The sequence below is a fragment of the Oncorhynchus mykiss genome, chromosome 16, assembly GCF_057628025.1.
Source record: "Oncorhynchus mykiss isolate SJ-2025 chromosome 16, ASM5762802v1, whole genome shotgun sequence".
NCBI classification, from domain to species: domain Eukaryota; kingdom Metazoa; phylum Chordata; class Actinopteri; order Salmoniformes; family Salmonidae; genus Oncorhynchus; species Oncorhynchus mykiss.
In genome coordinates, this window is record NC_143037.1 from 57,220,177 (window position 1) to 57,245,576 (window position 25,400).

General features: G+C 41.2%; 1 protein-coding gene across 4 annotated transcripts in view; it reads left to right on the forward strand.

Annotated features, from left to right (window-relative positions):
- Positions 1-25,400, forward strand: part of LOC110492307 (helicase ARIP4) — a 78,457-nt gene that overhangs the window by 24,337 nt on the left and 28,720 nt on the right. For 3 of the 4 annotated variants that reach the window (XM_021566521.3, XM_021566520.3, XM_090203468.1), the window contains exons 3-4: positions 19,221-19,458; positions 21,045-21,181. In XM_021566521.3, the coding sequence (XP_021422196.3) occupies positions 19,221-19,458; positions 21,045-21,181 (375 nt within the window). Of the gene's footprint in view, positions 1-256; positions 679-19,220; positions 19,459-21,044; positions 21,182-25,400 lie in introns of those variants that run through there. The other variant, XM_021566522.3, reaches the window with a different exon arrangement.

Consider the following 25,400-nt stretch of genomic DNA (forward strand, 5'->3'; position numbering starts at 1 on the left):
GTGACATGTCATTTATCATTTGGCCACATCATCTACCTACATGATGAAATATTTCCATTGCTACTGTCTTTCGAGCGCCCCTGCCTGCAGTCTCTCTCTCCCCTGTTTTACACGGCACACAGGCTGCTCGTTCTGCCCAGTCGGCATCTCTGCTCTTACTCTCCCTCTCTTCCGTAGGATAGTGGTGTGCGTACATAGACAGCCCCCCTGACGAGGCCCCCAGCTCCAGCATGAAAGGTTATGTAATGAGTTTTTAGTAGAGTTTCCTGGTTGTCAAGAGCCTGACTCGACTCATATTGCCGCTTAGGACAGGGATGATCTAGCGTACTGCCACTCACTCATCCTGTCAATCAGTTAGTAGGGGAAAAAAACTCCTCAGATAAACCGGTAACGCCAAAGACCAAAAGTAGAACAAGAAGCCAGTTTCTGCCTTACAGCTTGTAGGCAAAGACTTTTTTTCACTAGGAAGTGAGTTATTGAGTTTTCAGAGCAGACGGCGGTAGTCAGGCCACCTGTTCCCCCAGCCTCAGAGACCGGTAACAGAGAGAGTGAGAGAGACGACAGAGAGAAGCGGTAGCATCACCACGAAACACCCTCTACAAGCTTTTGGGACACTCCACACACCCCTCACGGAGATTCTAAGCATGCTGCTGCTGGAGGAGTCGGAGACCTTTGCAGGTAGGTGACCCCTGAACCCTGCTGGCACCCTGATCCTCCTTGGTGGGTGGGGAGTGCCACTGACTCTTGGGACAGCAGCGGGTGGGGGTGACGTGATGACTGAGGTGGACACTGAGGCTGAATCAAGGATTACCGGAGAAAGATGTATAAATTAACAATTTGTTGTTAGTGAGAAATCTGGATGATGATGAAGAACCAGGGTGTTTTACATTGTAGTGCAGAACCAGGGTGTTTTACATTGTAGTGCAGAACCAGGGTGTTTTACATTGTAGTTTAGAACCAGGGTGTTTTACATTGTAGTTTAGAACCAGGGTGTTTTACATTGTAGTTTAGAACCAGGGTGTTTTACATTGTAGTTCAGAACCAGGGTGTTTTACATTGTAGTTCAGAACCAGGGTGTTTTACATTGTAGTTCAGAACCAGGGTGTTTTACATTGTAGTTTAGGACCAGGGTGTTTTACATTGTAGTTTAGAACCAGGGTGTTTTACATTGTAGTTTAGAACCAGGGTGTTTTACATTGTAGTTTAGAACCAGGGTGTTTTACATTGTAGTTCAGAACCAGGGTGTTTACATTGTAGTTCAGAACCAGGGTGTTTACATTGTAGTTCAGAACCATGGGTGTTTTACATTGTAGTGCAGAACCATGGGTGTTTTACATTGTAGTGCAGAACCGGGGTGTTTTACATTGTAGTGCAGAACCGGGGTGTTGTTATACATTGTAGTGCAGAACCGGGGTGTTGTTATACATTGTAGGGCAGAACCGGGGTGTTGTTTTAATACATTGTAGGGCAGAACCGGGGTGTTGTTTTAATACATTGTAGGGCAGAACCGGGGTGTTGTTTTAATACATTGTAGTGCAGAACCGGGGTGTTGTTTTAATACATTGTAGTGCAGAACCGGGGTGTTGTTTTAATACATTGTAGTGCAGAACCGGGGTGTTGTTTTAATACATTGTAGTGCAGAACCGGGGTGTTGTTTTACATTGTAGTGCAGAACCGGGGTGTTGTTTTAATACATTGTAGTGCAGAACCGGGGTGTTGTTTTAATACATTGTAGTGCAGAACCGGGGTGTTGTTTTACATTGTAGTGCAGAACCGGGGTGTTGTTTTTTTAATACATTGTAGTGCAGAACCGGGGTGTTGTTTTAATACATTGTAGTGCAGAATCGGGGTGTTTTACATTTGTCGATGATAACCAGGGTGTTTTACATTGTACTTACTGTCTGTGAATTTGAGTTGTTTTGCAACAGTGTTGTATAACGCTCCCTACTTATGCATCAGTTTGACACTAGCCATCCTTTCATTCAATCTGTTTCTCTCTCATTTGGTCTTTCACTCTTTCATGTTCTCTGTTAGGAGCGCTCAGATGTTTTATTTGATGTGGGGGCTCTTTGACCGTTTCTACGGTAACCTAAACAGGTGGCAGTGGGAGGATTTAGTGTTCGATGAAACGGTACTAGTCAGTCTGAATGGGTGCAGCACAAGGAACAACATATGGTCAACTACAACAACAAACATGTATTTATATACTATAGAGCACATCACATGAGGGATGTGGTTACCTTCTTCTAAGATTGTGATTTACTGGTAGCCTGTGTTTGTCTCCTTTCTTATTGTTTCTGTCCATTCCTCTGGTTGTGGTAGTTGATTGGGTTGACAGTTATGTTGTGATCAGTGTGGCCACCTCTAATGGGCATGGGGGAGTTGTCTATTACCTTTTTATATTGTACTCATTTAGCACAGTGTTTCTTGAACTCGGTCCTGGCGCCCGGATCATCAAGCTTGGATTATTTGAATCAGCTGAGTAGTGCTAGGGCAAAAACCATACGTGGACCCAGGGGAGAAACCATGTTTTAGCAGACCTCAACCCTAATTGCTCCTGTAAGTATCTCTGGATAAGTGCCTTGCTGAGATTTTTCAGCTAGTTGTCTCGGGGACTTGAACCGGCAACCTTTTGGTTACTTTCCCAACGCTCTTAACTGCTAGACTACCAGCTGCCTGGTTAACAACTCTGTCACGATCACACTTTGTAGAACGCTCTGACAATGTCCCCAACATGTGATCTGCTGAACAGAGATCCTAGGATGTGTCCTGATGATTCTAAGGTGTCACTACACCTGTCTACCCTACAATGCCAAAACATGTCATTTAACACCTCTGCATTAACATGCTTGCATCCAAGATGAGCTGTATAATAGTGTGAGCAACAGTTTCAGATTTCCCATGTTTTAAGTGAACCCTTAGCATGGTGGTGTTTTCAGAGACAAGCCCCCCTCCCCAGTCAGAGTGGAGTGTTAGTCACACAACATGAGGTGTTATTGTTATAGAAGCACCCTCCCTGCCTTCTGCTGACCCGGGTCATGGTAATCTCTCCAGTCTGAGAGATACTGGCCAAGTATATCACTAGATCAGTCTCCGAACACTGGGGGTCGCACAGCCACGCGGCCACCCCCCTCAACGCTCCACTAACACTCATCCTGTCCCTGTTCAACAGGGCTGTCAGGCTAGTTATGCAAGTCGTGTCCTCCTCTCCTATCCTCTGCAAGTCGTGTCCTCCTCTCCTATCCTCTGCAAGACGTGTCCTCCTCTCCTATCCTCTGCAAGACGTGTCCTCCTCTCCTATCCTCTGCAAGACGTGTCCTCCTCTCCTATCCTCTGCAAGTCGTGTCCTCCTCTCCTATCCTCTGCAAGACGTGTCCTCCTCTCCTATCCTCTGCAAGACGTGTCCTCCTCTCCTATCCTCTGCAAGACGTGTCCTCCTCTCCTATCCTCTGCAAGACGTGTCCTCCTCTCCTATCCTCTGCAAGACGTGTCCTCCTCTCCTATCCTCTGCAAGACGTGTCCTCCTCTCCTATCCTCTGCAAGACGTGTCCTCCTCTCCTATCCTCTGCAAGACGTGTCCTCCTCTCCTATCCTCTGCAAGTCGTGTCCTCCTCTCCTATCCTCTGCAAGACGTGTCCTCCTCTCCTATCCTCTGCAAGACGTGTCCTCCTCTCCTATCCTCTGCAAGACGTGTCCTCCTCTCCTATCCTCTGCAAGTCGTGTCCTCCTCTCCTATCCTCTGCAAGTCGTGTCCTCCTCTCCTATCCTCTGCAAGTCGTGTCCTCCTCTCCTATCCTCTGAAAGACGTGTCCTCCTCTCCTATCCTCTGCAAGACGTGCCCTCCTCTCCTATCCTCTGCAAGTCGTGTCCTCCTCTCCTATCCTCTGCAAGACGTGCCCTCCTCTCCTATCCTCTGCAAGTCGTGTCCTCCTCTCCTATCCTCTGCAAGACGTGTCCTCCTCTCCTATCCTCTGCAAGACGTGTCCTCCTCTCCTATCCTCTGCAAGTCGTGTCCTCCTCTCCTATCCTCTGCAAGTCGTGTCCTCCTCTCCTATCCTCTGCAAGTCGTGTCCTCCTCTCCTATCCTCTGCAAGTCGTGTCCTCCTCTCCTATCCTCTGCAAGTCGTGTCCTCCTCTCCTATCCTCTGCAAGACGTGTCCTCCTCTCCTATCCTCTGCAAGTCGTGTCCTCCTCTCCTATCCTCTGCAAGACGTGTCCTCCTCTCCTATCCTCTGCAAGACGTGTCCTCCTCTCCTATCCTCTGCAAGACGTGCCCTTTGTTTTATTTATTCCACAATTCGTTTCAATTTTTTCGGAATTCATTGTTTTTTGCAGAATAGCTTTGTTTTTCAGATTTTGCTTTGTCTATTTCTAGATAGGGGACTGATCAAGTTGACTGAGATGTTTACATGGAAACTGATGAGCAGCTGTCTGCCTCAGGTTGTTTCCCGTGTAAGCCATTGTAAAACACAACCGCTGTAAAACTACTTTTCTGGGGTTGAAACACACACACATACTTAGAAAAGCCTGTTCTAGGGGAAGGGCTGCCATACATTGTTGATGGGAACAGACGATATGGTTTTGTTTGTGAATGTACATTGTAGGAATTAAAGTCTGTTCTGTGGGTAGTTTATGTGATTGGGCGTGTACTTTATTAGGTGTGCGGTTCTTGGGCTTGTGTAACAGCCAGAGGCTGCCGTTACATAAGTGTCCCTCTGCCTCAGTCCATGCTCATTGTGCTGTTGGTGTGTGTGTCAACAGGGGGTAGAAAATAGAGGCAAAATGTGTCATCTTATTGGGCTAACTTGCCACGGGGGGGTGGGGGAACTAACTAACCATTGAGCTCATAGATTTCAACACAGTCAATTGACCCCTTAGTTATCCTTTATTCACGGCTGCAGTACTAAGACTTCTTTGGGTTGGCACATTGACCTCTCGCACATCGAATTTACACAGGAACCTTAATATTACGTTGGCAAGTGCTGATTGTGTCTTTGTAAATAATCTGCTCTGGCTCACATGGTCTGTGTGTAATGTATACCCACTTGCGAAAGGTTAATCAAGCTTATTACAACTCCTGGTCAATGGTACTGGTAAATATTTTGTCCTGAGGTGAACCTCTGTGAAAGGTGACCTGAAGTCGCCCAGTGAACACGTGTTGCTGCTGTGATGCTGAGCGTAGGGGCTTCTCTGCTTTTCGTACACTGGACTGAGAGTTCTATAATCTCCTTACTGATGTAGATGAAGAGAGGGAGACCACTTCACTAGTGTGTTTTTTTTAGTGGGCCAGTGGCTCGCTCACCCTTTTGGATGTCTTCTTTTGGGCTCCTAGTGGATCTAAGGCCCTCAATCAGAAGCACTGTGTTTGTTTCTCCGATTCTGGCTCAGTGGCTTGTGGGATTTGTGGAATTAGTCATTCTAATTATGTGGTTTGATTTCCCACCTCGCTCTGGTAAATGTTCTGGTATGGCTGCCTGGGCGTGTTCTGGATTAGGTTCAGTTGGCGCAGTCCTGCACCTGCCTGCAGACCTGTTGTGTAACTCCGTGGGTCAGAGCGAGCTTCAGCAGCACTGTATGAAGTAGGAACATGACATACACACATATAGGCCAGGCTGCCAGGAAACGGGGCCTCTGAAACATTACACTCATGTGATTCATGGACCTGGATCAGACTTGGCACCAGTGTTGCATGTCCACTCCACTCAGATGACATGGATTCTGAGAGCTTTGAACGTTGTTTCTCAGCTGAGTCCTCACATATTTGATCTATACCAATACCAACATTCAGTGTCTTGATGGTTGTTTGACGCGTTGATTCAGGTGTGCTAGTGGTTGAATAGGTCAAGTTGGCAATGTGAAACGACTGGGTTAAGAAACGCTGGGTTAGAAAGTGCATTGGAGAAGAGGAAGTAACTTAACTCTTTCCAGATAATTCATTGTCTTAGTGACACATGGAGACTGTTGTTGTTTACCAGTCAGTTCCTCTTCCTCTTGTTGTCATGGCGCCCCCTGGTATTCATCAGGGCACATCGCCTGTTGGTAATTGTCGGTCTGGTAATTGTCGGTCTTTGATAATCAGCACTACGCAAATGCCGATTCTCTGCCGTAGGAACGGTGTGACTTTAGCTAAGCACTGCCTGTAAAGCAGCGTTCCATAAACGACCAGGGTAACATCAGAAAGCCACAGGGTTACACAAAGTGAAAGCGCCCCCCCATCCTCTACCCTACACCTCTCTCATCCAAGATACCCCAGAAGAAGCAGTCGGGGAGGGGGGGTGGAGAAGCGCTGCTTATGTAAATGTCAGGCTCCTTCAGGAAGCACAGTATACATACAAGTTGTGATTATGAAAGAGTAGGATGTGAAAACATGGACTGCACTTTCCATGCTTCTGGAATGAATTAGGACAGGAAGTTGATGGGTAGTCAATGTGTCATCGCTGTGGTGGCCTTTGTGTGTTTCCCAGGCTTATGTAAAATAGTCTTTGTTGTGAGTATTCCTACAGTGTTGCATGGAGGCCAACTCCCCTTTATCTCACTGGCTATTATGATTGGACGACTGCCATGGCTTGCTGTGTGTAAAGTGTCGTTGCCACAGAGTTAGTCCACTCCCTATCTGAGAGAGAGTTGTTGTTTTTTTCATTTTTTATTATTCACTACCAATCGGAAGGAGTTTTTGTTTTCCGAAGTCCTATCTTTGGTGAATGGAACCTAATTGTGTCCCCACTGTCTAGTGGAATGGTGCTGATGTCCTCAACTCGCCTGGTCAGAGGCACCTATAACAGTAGAAATCCATGATCGCTTGACGATATACACTCCGTTGCCAGTTTTAGGTACACACATCTAGTACAAGGTCGGACCTTCCTTATCCCCGGAACACCCTGAATTCTTCAGGGCATTGATTCTACAAGGTGTCAGAAATATAACACTGGGATGTTGGTCCATGCTGACGCGATGGAATCAGGCAATTGCTGCAGATACAAGTCTGCTAGGTAAAGCCCCGCCTTATCTCAGCTCACTGGTCACCATAGCAGCACCCACTCGTAGCACGCGCTCCAGCAGGTATATCTCACTGGTCACCCCCAAAGCCAATTCCTCCTTTGGTCGTCTTTCCTTCCAGTTCTCTGCTGCCCATGACTGGAACGAATTGCAAAAATCTCTGAAGCTGGAGACTCACATCTCCCTCACTAGCTTTAAGCACCAGCTGTCAGAGCAGTTTACAGATCACTGCACCTGTACTTAGCCTGTACTTAGCCTATCTGTAAACAGCCCATCTATCTACCTACCTCATCCCCATACTGGTATTTATTTATTTTGCTCCTTTGCACCCCAGTATCTCTACCTGCACATTCATCTTCTGCCGATCTACCATTCCAGTGTTTAATTGTAATTACTTTGCCACCATGGCCTATTTATTTCCTTAACTTACCTCATTTGCACTCACTGTATATAGACTTTTTGTTTTCTTTTGTTCTACTGTATTATTGACTGTATGTTTTGTTTATTCCATGTGTAACTCTGTGTTGTTGTATGTGTCGAATTGCTACGCTTTATCTTGGCCAGGTCGCAGTTGCAAATGAGAACTTGTTCTCAACTAGCCTCCCTGGTTAAATAAAGGTGAAATAAAATGAAAGATTGGACGGCGGTACATTCATACTGCAAACAGCCCGTTCCATCTCATCCCAAAGATGCTCTTTTCGGATTGACCAGCAACAATGTTCAGATGTGCTGTGGCGTTCAATCGTTGCTCAGTTTGTATAAAGGGACTTATCTTGTGCCAGAAAAACATTCCTCACACCAGTACACCACTGTGACCAGCGTGCACTGTTGACACCAGGCAGGATGGGGCCATGGACTCATACTGCTTATGTCCAACCCTGACTTTGCCATCAACATGACGCAGCAGGAACCGGGATCCTTTGCACCAGGCAATGTTTTTTCCACTCCTCAATTGTCCAGTGTTGGTGATCTCATTCCAACTGGAGTCGCTTCTCTTTGTTTTTAGCTGATATGAGTGTAACCCGGTGTGGTCGTTTGTTCCAATACCCCATCCGTGACAAGGATATATCTTTTAAATGTTTTTATTGAATATCCGAAACATACAATATACTTGCAGTGAAGCCGCTCAACAATTACATCATATCAGTCATCCAACAGACTCTCATTTAGAGGGACACACAGAAGCATCCAGGGTCAATGCCCTGCTCAAGGGCACGTTGACAGATCTCCCACCAGGCCAAAAAACGTGAACCCGAACCCTCCAAGATGCCCCCACAGTTCCCCAATAGCTGGACAACTAAAATCATAACAGCAATGCCAACTGTATATGTTTGTGTGCATGTCTGGCGCTATTACATGTATGTGTGTGTTCTTGTATGCGTTTATTTGAATGAGAGGGAGTGTGTGTGTGTGCACACCTGCACAGCATCAGCCTCAGGCAAACTGGCATTGACTGTAAAAACACTGCCCCTCAGTGTTTATTTATTTTTATTTTACCTTTTATTTAACTAGGCAAGTCCATTAAGAACAAATTCTTATTTTCAATGTTGGCCTACCGGGAGCAATGGGTTTAACTGCCTGTTCAGGGGCAGAATGACAGATTTGTACACTGTAAGCTCAGGGATTTGTACTTGCAACCTTTCGGTTACTAGTCCAACGCTCTAACCACTAGGCTACCCTGCTGCCCCAGTGTCATTCAAACATACTTTTTATTATGTTTTATTTTTACTTTATTTTTTACTTTTATCTTTGACCATCATTCTATCTCCCGCACAGCAACTCCACTCCCACTTGTCTCCAATTCCACATCCCAACCCTCAGCCCATCTCACTTATCTCTGCTGGCCACCCTCTTCAGATTTCTACGCAACATATATCTTTCAAATATGCTGTGATGTTTACCGTACCATTTCAATCTATCTAATCGAATAGAATCCAGATTGCGAGTTGAAGATAAATACTTTTACTTAGAGTATTAGTAAATGACTAACCCGGTCTCTCCAGATCTCCTAACAGTACTATTTCTAGGGTAAATTTTAGATCAATGCTATGCATTTTCAGCCATTCCTGAACCTGAGACCAGAAACAGGCTACCTGAGGGCAATACCAAAATAAATGGTCTATTGATTCTATATCCTCACAACAAAATCTGCAGATCTTCAATGATTTTATGCCCCAAATATTCAACATGTTGTTGGTGGCAAGAATTCTATATAATAATGTTAGCTAAATATCACGAAGTTTTAAATCTTGCGTTATATCAACTCATACACCCTGTACCATGGAATCGGTACATAAAAATCTCTTCCCAACTATTTTGCAATCTGTATGGCACAGTTATCAACACCCTGGTCCTCCAAATTAAACTGGTATACTTTCCTATTTATGCTATTTTTATTCCTCCACCAGTTTTGATCCTTTATATTGTGGAAACAGACCAGCTCCCTGCCGCCTCCATTTTTCAGGTAATGCTGTAATAAATTGGTTGTACTCATGGATTGAGCAGACCTTCCTGTACAATTATAATAACTCTGAAGGACATAACTCTACCATTCCAATTTACAGTATCGTTTAAAGAACAAATACCCTTTTCAAACATCTTTCCCATAAATACAGGTATTTTATCAACCAGCACATTTGAGTTCAGCCATAATATTTGTATATTTTCAGGGGATTGAAATTGAAATTGTAGCCAGCTCTAAAATGTTTGTTTGAAAAAGAGTGACTTTTTTAAAGTATAATTTTCATTTAATTGTGCAATCTGCACAAAGCCAAAAAGGCAATTTTTAAACAATGGATGAGCTTTTCTTAGTAATGTAAAACTTTTGAATAAGTAGAGGTTTAGTGGTTTTATATTTAATAACCTCAACCCACCCAATTTATATGCATGATATAGATAGGCACGCTTTATTTTGTCTGGTTTAGCATCCCAGATAAAGCTAAATATTTTTTGCTCATATGATTTGAAAAACTAATCATCAGGAGTAGGCAGCACCATAAGTAAGTGAGTAAACTGAGATATGATTAAGGAGTTAATCAGGGCAATTTTTCCATAAATATACCTCTCCATGGTTGCAGGATCTATTTCTATTGAAATTCATTGTGGCAAGCTTATTTATCTCTTTTGGGATATGAATACCAAGTATGTCTACTTCACCATCAGCCCACTTAATAGGTAAACTGCAGGGTAATGTAAAAGTTATATTTTTTTAAAGAACCAATACGTCATTTTTAATCTTATCATAATTAGGTTTTAGTCCAGAGATTACAGAAACGTTATCTAGTTCTTTAATGAGACATTGCAGGGATCTAGCATGCCGACTTAATATAAAACTTGTCATCGGCATACATGGACACCGTTTGTTTTTAAACCTTGGATTTCTAATCCTCTAATGTTATTGGATCTGATTTTAATAGCTAGCATTTCGATGGCCATAACGAATAGATATGATTTACTATTTTACACCTGGTGTTGCTATACATTATTTTGACCCGTTTTATAAGAGAATCACTGAAATTGAAAAAATCCAGGCATTTATAAATAAAATCCAGTCTTACTTTATCAAATTCCTTTTCAAAATCCAATATAAATACCAGGCCTGGCTTCTTAGATGTTTCATGATCTATTATTTCTAGTAGTTATAGTATATTATCCCCAATGTATCGTCCATGTAAAAAACCTGTCTGATCAGGATGAACAATACCTGGTAAAACCCTTTTAATTGTGAGTGCTATGCATTTCGCTAGTATTTTTGCATCACAACATTGAAGTGTAAGGGGCCTCCAGTTTTTTAGATGTACTGGGTCTCTATATATGCTGTCTGGATCTTGTTTTTAATAAGATAAATCAGACCTTCCTGCTGAGTACCTGATAGACTACCATTTAGTAGTAGTAGTTAAAACAATCTAACAATGGAGCTTTTAGTATATCAAAAAAGGCTTGATATACCTCTACCGGTATGCCATCAAGCCCTGGGGTTTTTCCAGACTGAAAGGATTTAATAGCCTCAAAGTTCTTCCTCTAATTTGGCTTTCTCGCTAGTCTTTTCTGTACATTTGTTAATTTTCTATTTTTTATATTATTTGGAAATAATAACTTACCCTAATCTTCATTCAGTGGGAGAGGATGGGATGGAAAAGAACATCTGCCTAAAATAATTAGCTTCCTCTTTTAAAATACAATTCAGAGAATCATAGATGACTCTGTCTTCAGTAACGAGTTTCTGCAAAATATTTTTGTTAGTGTTTCTGTATTGGAGATTCAAGAAGAATTTTGTGCATTTTTCTCCATATTCCATCCAGTTTGCTTTATTTTTGTAATAGATTACATTAGATCGTTCTTGAATAAGTTCCTCAAGTTCTTTTTGTTTTTCTTCTAACTTATTTTGTATCTCTGTAGTATAATTTTTATTGTTGTGTACTTGTACTATTAGTTCGTGGATTTCCCTTGTTAGTCATGTCTCTTTAGCCAGAAACTGCTTTTTTTATTGATCAATATTGAATTGAATGACCTGAAGGTACATTTTAAAGGTACCCCAAACAATAAGGGGATTTGCTGAACCTATATTATACTGGAAAAACTCAGTTATAAATGATTTTGTCTTAGTTAAAAATAAGTTGTCCTCCAGTAAACTTTGATTAAATTTCCAATATACCCGTCCACGTGGAAAATCTATAAGTTATGTGAATGCCAATTAGATGATGATCCGATCGCATTCTGTCTCCTATTAAAACTTTTTGAAGCGAGAGAGAGGGAGAGAGATAAGAAAGTAGTCAAGACGACTAGCTTGATTAGGTCTCCTCCATGTATATCTCACTAGGTTGGGATTTTTTTGTCTCCAAATATCCAGTGTTTCTAATGTGTCCATAATATTTGTGATTTCCTTAAGGGCACGGTGATAGTTTGTAGAGTGATTACCTTTACGGTCCATTGAGGTACTTAGCACTGTGTTATAGTCTCCTACCATAATGATTTGATCATTTGTCGCCTGTAAGTTCAATAAATTGGTTTAAATGTTTTCAAAGAAGTATGGATCATCCTTATTTGGACCATATAGATTAATGAGCCAAATCTATTTTTCGTCCACTTTCATGTTCAAAAAGATCCACCTTCCTTGCGACTCATTCCTGACTATTTGCACATTCAAATCAAAATTTTTGTTAATTAATATCATCACACCTTTTGAGTTCCTTTAAGGATGTAGAGTGAGTTTCCTGTAAACAGTATATGTTATATTCCTTTGGCCATAGTTAGTGCTTGTAAAGTTACTGCCATCAGAGGTATTGTGACGGTCAAAATTAGAGCTTTCAAATGTCTGATATTTAGAATTCCAGAAATAGGTTCTAGCAATATTTGTTTTATTCCCTTGCCTGTGAGCCAATGCCACAGATGTTAGAAAATTGAGACAAGATATTGTGTGTAGTAAATCTGAGTAGGTTGATGTGTATGATATTGGATGTGATTTAGTGAGAGTTTGTACGATGTCTGTATAAGAGTAAGACTGTGTGCTGTCCAAATAAATACGAACTCGGCCAATTTGCATGGTTGATTGTCTGTGTGTAACATGTAGTGTGTATAGCCTTAATAGTCATGATGATAATTGTAATCCATATCGTATCACTGTCATAGTTGCATCATAATTACCTTTAACATCATTGAAAAACACATCCCAGCATTTCCATAGCAATTGACATTTCATTTGATCTTGAAAGAGACCTTGCATTACTGTAGAGACGGCTTCACTACAGTATTCCATACAATACCTTATTATTCCTCAATGCACCTATTCTGATATCTTCCCCTTGCTTGTTGTAAACATATATAAACTTGACAAATGCATAAAAATAGACAAGAAATATATTAAATTATAAAACAGTTCGGCAATGAAGTGAGTGGAAAGAGAGAAAGGGAGAGTGAGAAGAAAGCGAGATTGTATGTATAAGTCCGTATGTGTAAGCGAGCATGTAAATGAGTACCTGTGTGTTCATATCCACTTCATAGTGTTCAGATATTTTTACAGTTCCCATACTTTCTTTTTTTTTCGTAACCTAAAGTCCCTATAGAATTTAGTACAGCTATGGACAGCTATTCCGAGACAGCTCCATAAGACCTTCTATAAAGAGTTTGTCCACAATGAGAAAGGCACGCTTAACCTTCTCCCTCTATTGCTGCTGTACTGGATACAGTCTCTTATGACGTTCGTTTATCTCCCTTGGAAATTGGTCATTGAGACTGAATTTGGTCCCTTTTTAAGCTCCTTTTTTTTCTTTTTTTTAATTGGGTTAAAGTTATTTTGTGAGGTAGTTGGATCTTTCCATGATGGAGTATGTTGTTCCTCTATAGCGTAAAGCTGTTTTGTACTCATCGATTTCCCTCAGGATCTCCTTAGTATCCAGATTGGCTCTTTACTGCAACCAGTTGTTTTACGAAAAGATAACAACGAGTCTTTCCCACGACGACAGGTGTCTATAGTACAGCCAGCTAGAACTCGTGGAATCCACACAAAAATGGAACACAAACCTGCCAGCCATGAAGGCTAACCGCGTCGTGGAATCCTTAGCAACATAACTTTAGTTCTGAGTATATTCGATTTAATTAAAAATATTTAATATAAACAACCAACCGAGCGTAGACAGTACAATGTTCTGTTGTCCACTCTGATGACGTATGTTGCTTGATGAGGTTGAAAGCCCAACACAAGGATCGATTAGTTGTGCGTTCTGAGATGCCCTTCTGCACACCACTGTTGTACTGTCCCATTATTTGTCTGTTTTTGTTTTCCACATGACACACTGTCTGTAGGAGCAATCCATGTTCATGAACATGGTCGTGTACCTAATAAACTAGCCACTGAGTGTGATTGATTGCTGTTCAAATTGTTGTTTGGATGCTGGCTACCTTAACTTGGCCTGATGAGGCTTTGGTCTACAACTTTGATTAGGGTGGTGGCCACAAAAAATCTGAATTCATGAGGGGCCACAGTGGCTCGCGGGTCTGCATAACCACATGCAGTCAGAGCTGTACCTAGCCTTTTGGGGGCCCTAAGGGAACCTAAGGGAAATTCACTCAATTTGTAGTTTTAAAGCAATTTTCCAGCACGTCTACACATTTTTCCAAATCTGAGTGAGAGTGACTTGCAAAATCAACGAGGTTCCCCTGGTCAGTAATTCAACCATGATTACTACAAGTTTGGTTAATTAGTCTAGCCAGCTATCTAATCTAAAACATGTTAGCTGACATGGGCTAATTGAGTGACTGACCATTTTTTTTCACAGCCACATTTCGGAATTGTACCTTGCGCATTCTACTATTCTTGAGACCCCAATTGAGTTCCAAAAAATATTTTAAAAATATATGTATTTAAAACATTTTGCAAATAATTTTTGTGGGGGGGGTGGTATTGATTAGCGGGCCTACAAAAACAGCCGCCAGTTGCTCATCCCTGGTTTACATGGTACAGGCTGAACATAACCCACACTAAACTACCATCCTAAATCACCCCCTGGTTTTCTCTTGGTGTTGGGGTGTACTTTAGGATCTTGATAATCAAAGCTGACCTAGCTATTAATAGGCTTAGTCCCAGCTGTTGCATAAGGGTCAGAGTTTTTTTTTCACTGGTAAGGGAGTTATTTCTGGAACCAAAATCAGGAAGACAAGTCAATGAATTACCCTTTCGTCCCATACATAGCTATTTGTGACTGTGTGATTTACCCCCCCCCCCCCCCCCCCACACACACACACTTCCTAGAAGTGCATTCTGATACTTCTCACTGTCACTGAAGAACATTCTCTCACTCTCACCCCCCCTCAGCCAGTGACTTCCCTCACTTTCTGACTATAAACTGTGCTCTGTCTGTACTGTATGGGTGTGAATCATCATAAGGCATTTCAGGAATCTGTTATGTAACTGTCCTTTACGGTAGTGGGAAGGGGAGGAGTGGAGGCGACTCCGGGACGAGTTGGTAGAGCATGGCGCTTGCAACGCCAGATTTGTGGGTTCGAAAGTATGAATGTATGCACTCACTGCTGTAAGTCTCTCTGGATAAGAGCGTGTGTAAAATGGTCTGAATTTTAATCTGTCTCCTTGGCTTGTAACCTTTTTTGAAATGTTTAGATGTTTTTTCAGTAGTAGTCTCCTTTTGGAAGGGTTTGCTCCTGGCACTTACGCCAGGGTTACATTGATTAGGGCATGCAACATAATCTTTGTTAACTTCTTATTTTTGACATGTTCAGGTATTCCCTACGTGTTTCAATGTGTTTTGTAACCAATATGACCCAGTGCAGGGAGCTGGGAGTGACCGGTGATGAAGAACAAGACTGATAAACTGCCTGGCAATTGGCAAAGGGTTTGCTTCCTACAGAACGGTCACTTTAGTCTATGTTCCGTCCCAGAGAGAGAAATTACGTCTGGACTTGTACCGCGGCTGCAACAGAAGTATAAAGTACAAAAATATGTACACAGCCTTTCGACTACCTCCTGGATTACATAATGTATCCCTTTTTAAAATGGGTTGAATACCTCTTTTCATATTAGGGTTTTGTGCCCAACCTTTCAATAAGCTCTGTATTATTTCTGTTGTTAAATTGGTTTGTAAAACCAATATGACAGAGGTCACAATGGGACTGTTTTGGATGTTAATGGAACTGAATTCAGAGCAAAGAGGTCGTTTTGTAGATGGTTAGTCGGAGAGGGCGTTTTGTGTCATTTGTTTTTCTACTCTGTTGGCTCACCACCAGCCTCTGTCTGCATTATATCAATTACTTTTCTTCCTGTTTGGCCTTTTCTCTCTTTTGAATGTTCATCATGTTTTAGTTGGAGGCTTTCCTGGCTGGGTTTTCATGAAGGTTTCACTTTGATCCCTATCTAGTGTACTACTTTTGAGAAGGACCCACATAGGGCTTTGGTCAAAAGTAGTGCAGTGTATATAGGGAATAGGGTGCCATTTTAGACACCTGCTCAGTGAAACGTAACAAGCTCCAGGTGTTCCTGCCTCACCACTCTGCCCTTGGAGTCTAGTTCTGAGAGAGTAGTCTGGCTGGACTGGACCAAACTTGGCCCAAGATGGATGTTCTGTCCTGACTGATGTGCTGTTGGGTCAGTCTGGGTTCAAAGGTTGGCTATGCTAATAGCTGTCAGTGTGGGGCAGTGATGTTTTTCTGGTTGAAAATTGTGTATGTGGATCTGAGCAGGACAGGACAATACAGGACTGGGTCAAGCTTGAGTGACAAGCTGGGCTTATAGGTAGGTAAAAGAGCCATATACTGTGAAAGTATTCAGAAATTATTCATACCCCTTGAATTATTCCACATTTTGTTGTGTTAAAGCCTGAATGCAAAATGGATTGCATTTTTTTTCCTGTTACCCATTAACACACTACCCCCATAATGACAAAGTGAAAACATGTTTTTAGAAATGTTATAAAATGCATTAAAAAAATGAAATCCCGAAATATCTCATTTAAATAAATATTTGCTATGACCAAATTGAGCTCCATTTTCCTTTGATCGTCATTGATGTACAGTTGAAGTTGGAAGTTTACATCCACTTAGGTTGGAGTCATTAAAACTCGTTTTTCAACCACGCCAAAACTCTAGTTTGTTAACAAGAAATTTGTGGAAAGTCAGTTAGGACATCTACTTTGCATGACACAAGTGTTTTTTTTCCAACAATTGTTTACAGACAGATTATTTCACAATTCTCACAATTCCAGTGGGTCAGATGTTTACATACACTAAGTTGACTGTGCCTTAAATAAACAGCTTGGAAAATTCCAGAAAATTATGTCATGGCTTTAGAAGCTTCTGATAGGCTGATTTCCATCATTTGAGTTATTTGGAGGTGTACCTGTGGATGTATTTCAAGGCATACCTTCAAACTCAGTGCCTCTTTGCTTGACATCATGGGGAAAATCAAAATAAATCAGCCAAGACCTTAGAAAAAGAATTGTAGACCTCCACAAGTCTGGTTCATCCTTGGGAGCAATTTCCAAATGCCTGAAGGTACCATGTTCATCTGTACAAACAATAGTATGCAAGTATAAACACCATGGGACCACGCAGCTGTCTTACCGCTTCGGAAGAAGATGCGTTCTGTCTCCTAGCGATGAATGTACTTTAGTGCAAAAGGTGCAAATCAATCCCAGAACAACAGCAAAGGACCTTGTCATGATGCTGGAGACAACCGGTACAAAAGTATCTATATCCACAGTAAAACAAGTCCTATATCGACACAACCTGAAAGGCCACTCATCAAGGAAGAAGCCACTGCTCTAAAACCGCCATAAAAAAGCCAGACTACGGTTTGCAACTGCACATAGTACTTTTTGGAGAAATGTCCTCTTGTCTGATGAAACAAAAATAGAACTGTTTAGCCATAATGACCATTGTTATGTTTGGAGGAAAAAGGGGGAGGCTTGCAAGCTGAAGAAAACCATCCCAACCGTGAAGCACGGGGGTGGCAGCATCATGTTGTGGGGGTGCTTTGCTGCAGGAGCGACTGGTGCACTTCACAAAATAGATGGCATCATGAGGGGAGAAAATGATGTGGATATTTTGAAGCAGGAAGTTAAAGCTTGGTCGCATATGGGTCTTCCAAATGGACAATGATCCCAAGCATACTTTCAAAGTTGTGGCAAAATGGCTTAAGGACAACAAAATCAAGGTATTGGAGTGGCCATCACAAAGCCCTGACCTCAATCTTTTATATGCGAGCAAGGAGGCCTTCAAAACTGACTCAGTTACACGAGCTCTGTCAGGAGGAATGGGCCAAAATTCACCCAACTTATTGTGGGAAGCTTGTGGAAGGCTACCCAAAAAGTTTGACCCAAGTTAAACAATTTAAAGGCAATGCTACCAATATTAATTGAGTGTATGTAAAATGTCTGACCTACTGGGAATGTGATTAAAGAAATAGAAGCTGAAATAATCATTCTCTACTATTATTCTGACATTTAACATTCTAAAAATAAAGTGATCCTAGCTGACCTACTACAGGGAATTGTTACTAGGATTCAATGTCAGAAATGGTGAAAAACTGAGTTTTTAAATGTATTTGGCTAAGGTGTGTGTGTGTGTGTGTGTGTAGACTTCTGACTTCAACTGTAACTACAACGTGATTGGAGTCCCCCTGTGGCCAATAAAATTGTTTGGACATGTTTGAAAAGAAACACACTTGTTTATATAAGGTTGACAGTGCATGTCAGAGCAGAAACTATACCATGAAGTCCAAGGAACTGTCTGTAGATCTCTGAGGTAGAATTGTGATGAGGCATATCTGGGGAAGGGTGTGAAACAGTTTATAGAGTGTTAAAGGTTTCCAAGATGTGCTAAGCTGATACGGACATACTCCAGGCTGAACATTTCCGCCAAAGATGCTTTTACAAAATTTGGACTCAGTGAATACTTATGTAAAAATGTGCTAATATCTATTTCATCCATTTTTTTTTTGTTTTATTCAGCCTGTAACACAACAAAATGTGGTATAAGTCAAGGGTTATGAATATATGACTAGGTGGGGCTTGGTTGAGCTGTATTAGGTTGCATTGAGCATGTCAGTGTTGGCTACAATGTGACAGTGGAGAGATGTATGTGGATCATACTGAGAGGGCTGTTTATGTGGGCCATAACCTTGGTTTCCTCCCCAACCTTGTTTGTCACTCTTTCCAGCCGCATGGCAAGCCAGAAACACCTGCCCATAGCCCCAGTGGTCAGGGTTTCATAAGCTCTCCATATTTATTAGCACTTACATAAGCACCCCAGATCTAGTTCAGTATCTCCAGTCTGGAGGCAGGGCCAGACAGGTTTGTATCCAACTCTGGCCCAGTCACTCCCTGTTAACCACAAAAAAAGTGTCTCTCAATGGATCTTTTATATCAATCCCTCTGGCTCAGTTTTTCTTTTAACTGTTCTTGAATCCGTTTTTACCCTTCCTTCAGTGATGGAGCAATCCATGCCTGTTATATACAACTCCAGTCCTCGAGTACCCTGGAGAAGCATACCTGATTCAACAAGTCAACTAATCATCAGGCCCTCAATGAGTTGAATCTGTATTTTATGTCCAGGGTTACAATAAAACTGTGTGCAGTTGGGGGTACTCAAGAGCTGCAGTTAGGATCCACTGATATACAGCGTACCTTTTTTATAGGTTTTCAATCAACATTTATTTGAATTGATTTATGTTTTGTATACCAATATTTACACCCTTCCCCCTCTGTCTCTCTTTACAGACCAGCCTCATACCGCTCCCTTCAGCTCGGGGAATGAAGCACAGGGAGGGGACTCTGCGGGATGGCAGTGCACCCCCCCATCTACCTCAGCCTCGGGGGAGACGCCGTCCCACCCCTCAACACAGCCCCACTCTCGACCGTCCTCACGGCCTGAGAACCAAATCCCCTCGCAGTCCCTGAGTGGAAACAAGAAGAGGTCCCACTCCAACAAACCTGCACACATGAGGAGGAACATCAGGTATGACCCTGACCTCCTGAAAACATCCAAACTCACAGATATAGAGAACAACATCTAATATAAGCCCTTAACCAGCTTCAAAGAGGCAATGAATGGAGATATTTAACCATTAATTCTTTAAATCTTTATCATCTATCCATACAGCACACGTAGTGTATCTTCAACTGTGTTCTCTTGCATTATCTAGCATTCTGTCTTGTTAATTTTCCCTAGAGAGGGCTCACTATGAAGGCTCTAAGTAGAATATCTCTGTATTACTCAGTCTGGCAACAAGTCAATCATGCTGCCATGAGTGGGATTATTTCCCCAGTGTTTATTACAGTATTACAGCTCTCTCTCACGCTCACTCACACGCACACGCAGAGATATGTTTACTAGTCCAAAAGTATGTGTACACCCCTTCAAATGAGAGGATTTGGCTATTTCTGACAGGTGTATAAATCAAGCACACAGCCATGCCGTCTCCATAGACAAACATTGGCAGTAGAATGGCCCCTACTGAAGAGCTCCATGACTTTCAATGTGGCACTATAATAGGATGCTACCTTTCCAACAAGTCAGTTCGTCAATGCTAGAGCTGCCCCGGTCAACTGTAAGTGCTGTTATTGTGAAGTGGAAACATCTAGGAGCGACACCCACTACTGAGTTCCAAACTGCTTCTGGAAGCAATGTCAGCACAAGGACTGTTAGTCGGGGGCTTCATGAAATGGGTTTCCATGGCCGAGCAGCCACACACAAGCCTAAGGTCGCCATGCGCAATACCAAGCGTCGGCTAGAGTGGTGTAACGCTCGCCTCCATTGGACTCTGGAGCAGTGGAAACACGTTCTCTGGAGTGATTTAATCACGCTTCACCATCTGGCAGTCTGACACATGGATCTGGGTTTGGCAGATGCCAGTAGTATGCTACCTGCCCGAATGCATAGTGCCAACTGTAAAGTTTGGTGGAGGAGTAATAATGGTCTGGGGCTGTTTTTCATGGTTTGGGCAAGGCCCCTTAGTTCAAGTGAAGGGAAATCTTAACGCTACAGCATAGAATAACATTCTAGAAAATGTGCTTCCAACTTTTTGGCAACAGTTAGGGGAAGGCCCTTTCCTGTTTCAGCAGGCCAATGCCCCCGTGCACAAGCGAGGTCCATACAGAAATTATTTGTCGATCGGTGTGGAAGAACTTGACTGGCGAGCCAGGCCTAATCGGCCAACATCAGTGGCTGACTTCACTAAGGCTCTTGTGGCTGAATGAAAGCAAGTCGCAGCAGCAATGTTCCAACATCTAGTGGAAAGTCTTCCCAGAAGAGGGGAGGCTGTTATAGCAGCAAAGGGGGATCAACTCAATATTATTGCCCATGATTTTAGAATGAGATACATATACATGCGTGCACACACACAAACACACACAGATATATACACATACACACAAAGGAACACATACAGCATTAGTAATGTATATCCCCATGCGATCTGGCTCGGTCTAGTCAGTCTGTTGGCCTTATAACAGAGATGGGTGCCTGGTGCCTATTATGAGCTCTTCTCCCTCCCTCTCGGTCTCTCTCTCTGTCTTGTCTCTCTCTTCCTCTATGTGATGTAGAAAGCTACTGAGGGAGCAGCAGTTGGAGGCGGTGACCAAAGCTGCCCAGCAGGAGGAGCTGGAGAGGCGGCAGAGGCTGGAACAACAGAGGAAGGAAGGGCACGTCCCTGTGGTCCTGCTACCTGAGTACACACCAGGTGAAGACAGACACTCACACATACACACACAATTGATAGCTGGAGTGTCAAATCAGAAATATTTTTGTCTTGAATTACTCTACTCTTTAAGTATAATATTATCGTAGTGTCATAATAGAAGATACCAGGCCTGGTCTTCATAGCAGATTTTGAAAAGGCGTTTTTATAAAGTACGACTAGAATGTATATATAAATGCCTGGATTACTTTAATTTTAAGAGTTATGTACAGCATCCCCAGGTGTAAAATAGTAAATAATAGTTAGTTCAAAGTTTTGAGCTTTAAGAGGAGTATAGCAAGGCTGTCCATTGTCTCCATATCTATTTATTATGGCCATTGAAATGCTGTTATTAAAATTAGATCCAACAAGAACATCAAGGGGTTAGAAATCCAGGGTATAAAAACTAAAGTGTCAATGTATGCTGATAACTCAAGTTATTTCTTAAGTCCACAATCTGGATCACTGCACAGTCTCATTGAAGATCTTGATCACTTTTAATTATGACAAATGTACCATATTACGTATTGGATCGTAAAAAGACATTGTTTACACCACCTTGTAGTTTACCAATAAAATGGGCGGATGTTGAAGTAGACATACTTGATATTCATATCTCAAAAAATAATAATGAACTTATCACAATCAATTTCAATAGAAAGTTAGCAAAAATAGATAAGATTCTGCAACCATCGATAGTTAATACCTGTCTATTTATGGAAAAATCACATTGTGATAGGATCAAATAGTAAATCAGTTTACTTACTAATGTTGCTGCCTACTCCAGACGACTTGTTTTTTAATACATATAAGAAAAACATATTTCATTTTATTTGGAATGCTAAGCCAGACAAAATTAAACGTGCCTATTTATATAATGAATGTGAGTTTTTTGGGGGGCTAAAATGATTCAATATTAAAGCTTTTAAACCTCTCACTTAAAGCTTCACTCATACATAAGTTATACTAAAACCCAAAATGGTTTTCCAGAAGATTATTAAGAAAGGCTCATCCTTTGTTAATAAATGGCCTTTTTGCCTTCATACAGATTACAACTTCTCATTCCCGACTAATTGAAAATAAAATGTTCATTAAAGTATTGCCCTTACAAAGCTGGTTACAATTTCAGTTTTATCATCCAGAAAATATATACTGATTAATTTTTAAAAAAAGCATTATTTATGGATAAAATGTTTTAAAAATTGTATTTTATTTATTTATTTATGATATTATGAATAGAAACGGTGGAGTTATGTCACATATGCAGCTATTGAAAATATATGGGAATGTCTGCTCAATCCCAACTCATAACCAACTGATTGCAGTATTACCACAATAATGGAGGAGGCAAGTGGAAAAGGGAGAAGGTAGGGAACTTGTTTGTCTGCCATATATTGAAGAGACAAATTGTCTGACAATAATTGGAATAAATAGAAAAATATACCAGTTTAATTTGAGGACAATAATGTTGAAAGCTGCACCATACAGGTTGTGAAATAAATGGGAAGAGATTTTCGATGTACCGATTCCCTAGCACATGGTTTATGAACTGATACAAAAAACACTTGATTCAACAAGTTTTTCCATTAAAATTCCTGCCACCAACAGAATGCTATGTACAGTTGAAGTTTACATCCACTTAGGTTGGAGTCATTAAAACTAGTTTTTCAACCACTCCACAAATTTCTTGATAACAAACTATAGTTTTGGCAAGTCGGTTAGGACATCTACTTTGTGCATGACACAAGTAATTTTTCCAACAATTGTTTACAGACAGATTGTTTTACTTATAATTCACTGTATCACAATTCCAGTGGGTCAGATGTTTACATACACTAAGTTGACTGTGCCTTTAATAAACAGCTTGGAAAATTCCAGAAAATTATGTCATGGCTTTAGAAGCTTCTGATAGGCTAATTTACATTATTTGAGTCAATTGGAGGTGTTCCTGTAGATGTATTTCAAGGCCTACCTTCAAACTCAGTGCCTCTTTGCCTGATATCATGGGAAAATGAAAATAAATCAGCCAGGACCTCAGAAAAAAATTGTAGACCTCCACACATCTGGTTGATCCTTGGGAGCAATTTCCAAACACTTGAAGGTACCACGTTCATCTGTACAAACAATAGTATGCAAGTATAAACACCATGGGACCACGCAGCCGTCATACCGCTCAGGAAGGATACACGTTCTGTCTCCTAGAGATGAACGTACTTTGGTGCAAATGAGTCTTCCAAATGGACAATGACACCAAGCATACTTCCAAAGTTGTGGCAAAATGGCTTAAGGACAACAAAGTCAAGGTATTAGTGGCCATCACAAATCCCTGACCTCAATCCTATAGAAAATTTGTAGGCAGAACTGAAAATGTGTGCGAGCAAGGAGGCCTACAAACCTGACTCAGTTACACTAGCTCTGTCAGGAGGAATGGGCCAAAATTCACCCAACTTATTGTGGGAAGCTTGTGGAAGGCTACTGTTTAACTTTGATGCAAGTTAAACAATTTAAAGGCAATGCTAACATACACTCAATTAGTATTTGGTAACTTCTGACCCACTGGGAATGTGATGAAAGAAATAAAAGCTGAAAGAAATCATTCTATTTTTCTGACATTGCACATTTTTTAAATAAAGTTGTGATCCTAGCTGACCTAAGACAGGGAATTTTTACTAGGATTAAATGTCAGGAATTGTGTGAACTGAGTTTAAATGTAGTTGGCTAAAGTGTATGTAAATGGGTATGTAAAGTGTATGTAAATCACCTGTATATGGGGCATACAACAATCTCAGCTCTGTAGATTATTCTGCGACGAGACAGAATCACTACATCATTTGTTCTGATATTGCCCACATATAGCTTGTTTCTGGTCACATGTTCTGGTCACAACATTCACCTAAAATGAACCTTACAAATAGCAGTGTTCGGCAATTTGGAAAGCCATAGTCAGTCAATACATAGTATAATAATACTCGTAGGAAAGGTGTTTACCTATAGCTCATAATCTGTGGATACTACATGATTAGAAAGTTTCAAAATATATGTTAAACATCACAGTACAATTGAAAATATATATGGCACATGGAAACCAAACAAGGGTGGTCTATGGTGATAGGTGGGATGGGCTGAGAGTGGCTGAGGGGTGGGAGTAAAGACCTTATGTTCAATAATGTATTGTAATGTGATTGCTGTGTATAAAAGTACAATGTAAAATGTATATGTAGCAGAAAAGCTGTAAAAGCAAAGATGTGTCCTCTGAAGAGTGGGTTGGTGGATGGGTTAATAAAAGTTATTAAGGGCATTCCAGGGCTTATCTTTATTTTAACTATTTCCTACATTGTAGAATAATAGTGAAGAAATAAACTATGAAATAACACACATGGAATCATGTAGTAACCAAAAAAAATATATTTTGTTTTTGAGATTCTTAAAAGTAGCCACCCTTTGCCTTGATAACCGCTTTGCACACTCTTGGCATTCTCTCAACTAGCTTTATTGAGGTGAGGTAGTCACCTGGAATGCATTTCAATTAACAGGTGTGCCTTGTTAAACGTTAATTTGTTTAATTTCTTTCATTAATCTTGGAACTACCCATCCCCGATCCGGGAGAATTGTCATCAACTACACTAATTAGCATAGCGCAACGGTCAAAAAATATTACTAGAAAATGTTCATATTCATGAAATCACAAATGAAATATAGCGAAACACAGTTTAGCCTTTTGTTAATCACCCTGTCGTCTCAGATTTTGAAATGATGCTTTACAGCCAAAGCAAGACATGCGTTTGTGTAAGTTTATCGATAGTCTAGAATAGCATTATGTCCAGCTAGCAGCAGGAAGCCTAAGCTGTCAATTATATGCATATTCTAGCATCTGGTCCTGAGAAATAGGCAGTTTACTTTGGGAATGTTATTTTTCCAAAAATAAAAAAATAGTGCCCCCTAGTTTCAAGAGGTTAATGCGTTTAAGCCAATCAGTTGTGTTGTGACAAGATAGGGGTGGTATACAGATGATAGCCCTATTTGGTAAACGACCAAGTCCATATTATGGCATGAACAGCTGAAATGAGTAAAGAGAAACGACAGTCTATTATTACTTTAAGACATGAAGGTCAGTCAATCCAGACAATTTCAAGAATTTTGAAAGTTACTTCAAGTGCAGTCGCAAAACCAAGTGCTATGATGAAACTGGCTCTCATGAGGACTGCCACAGGAAAGGACGACC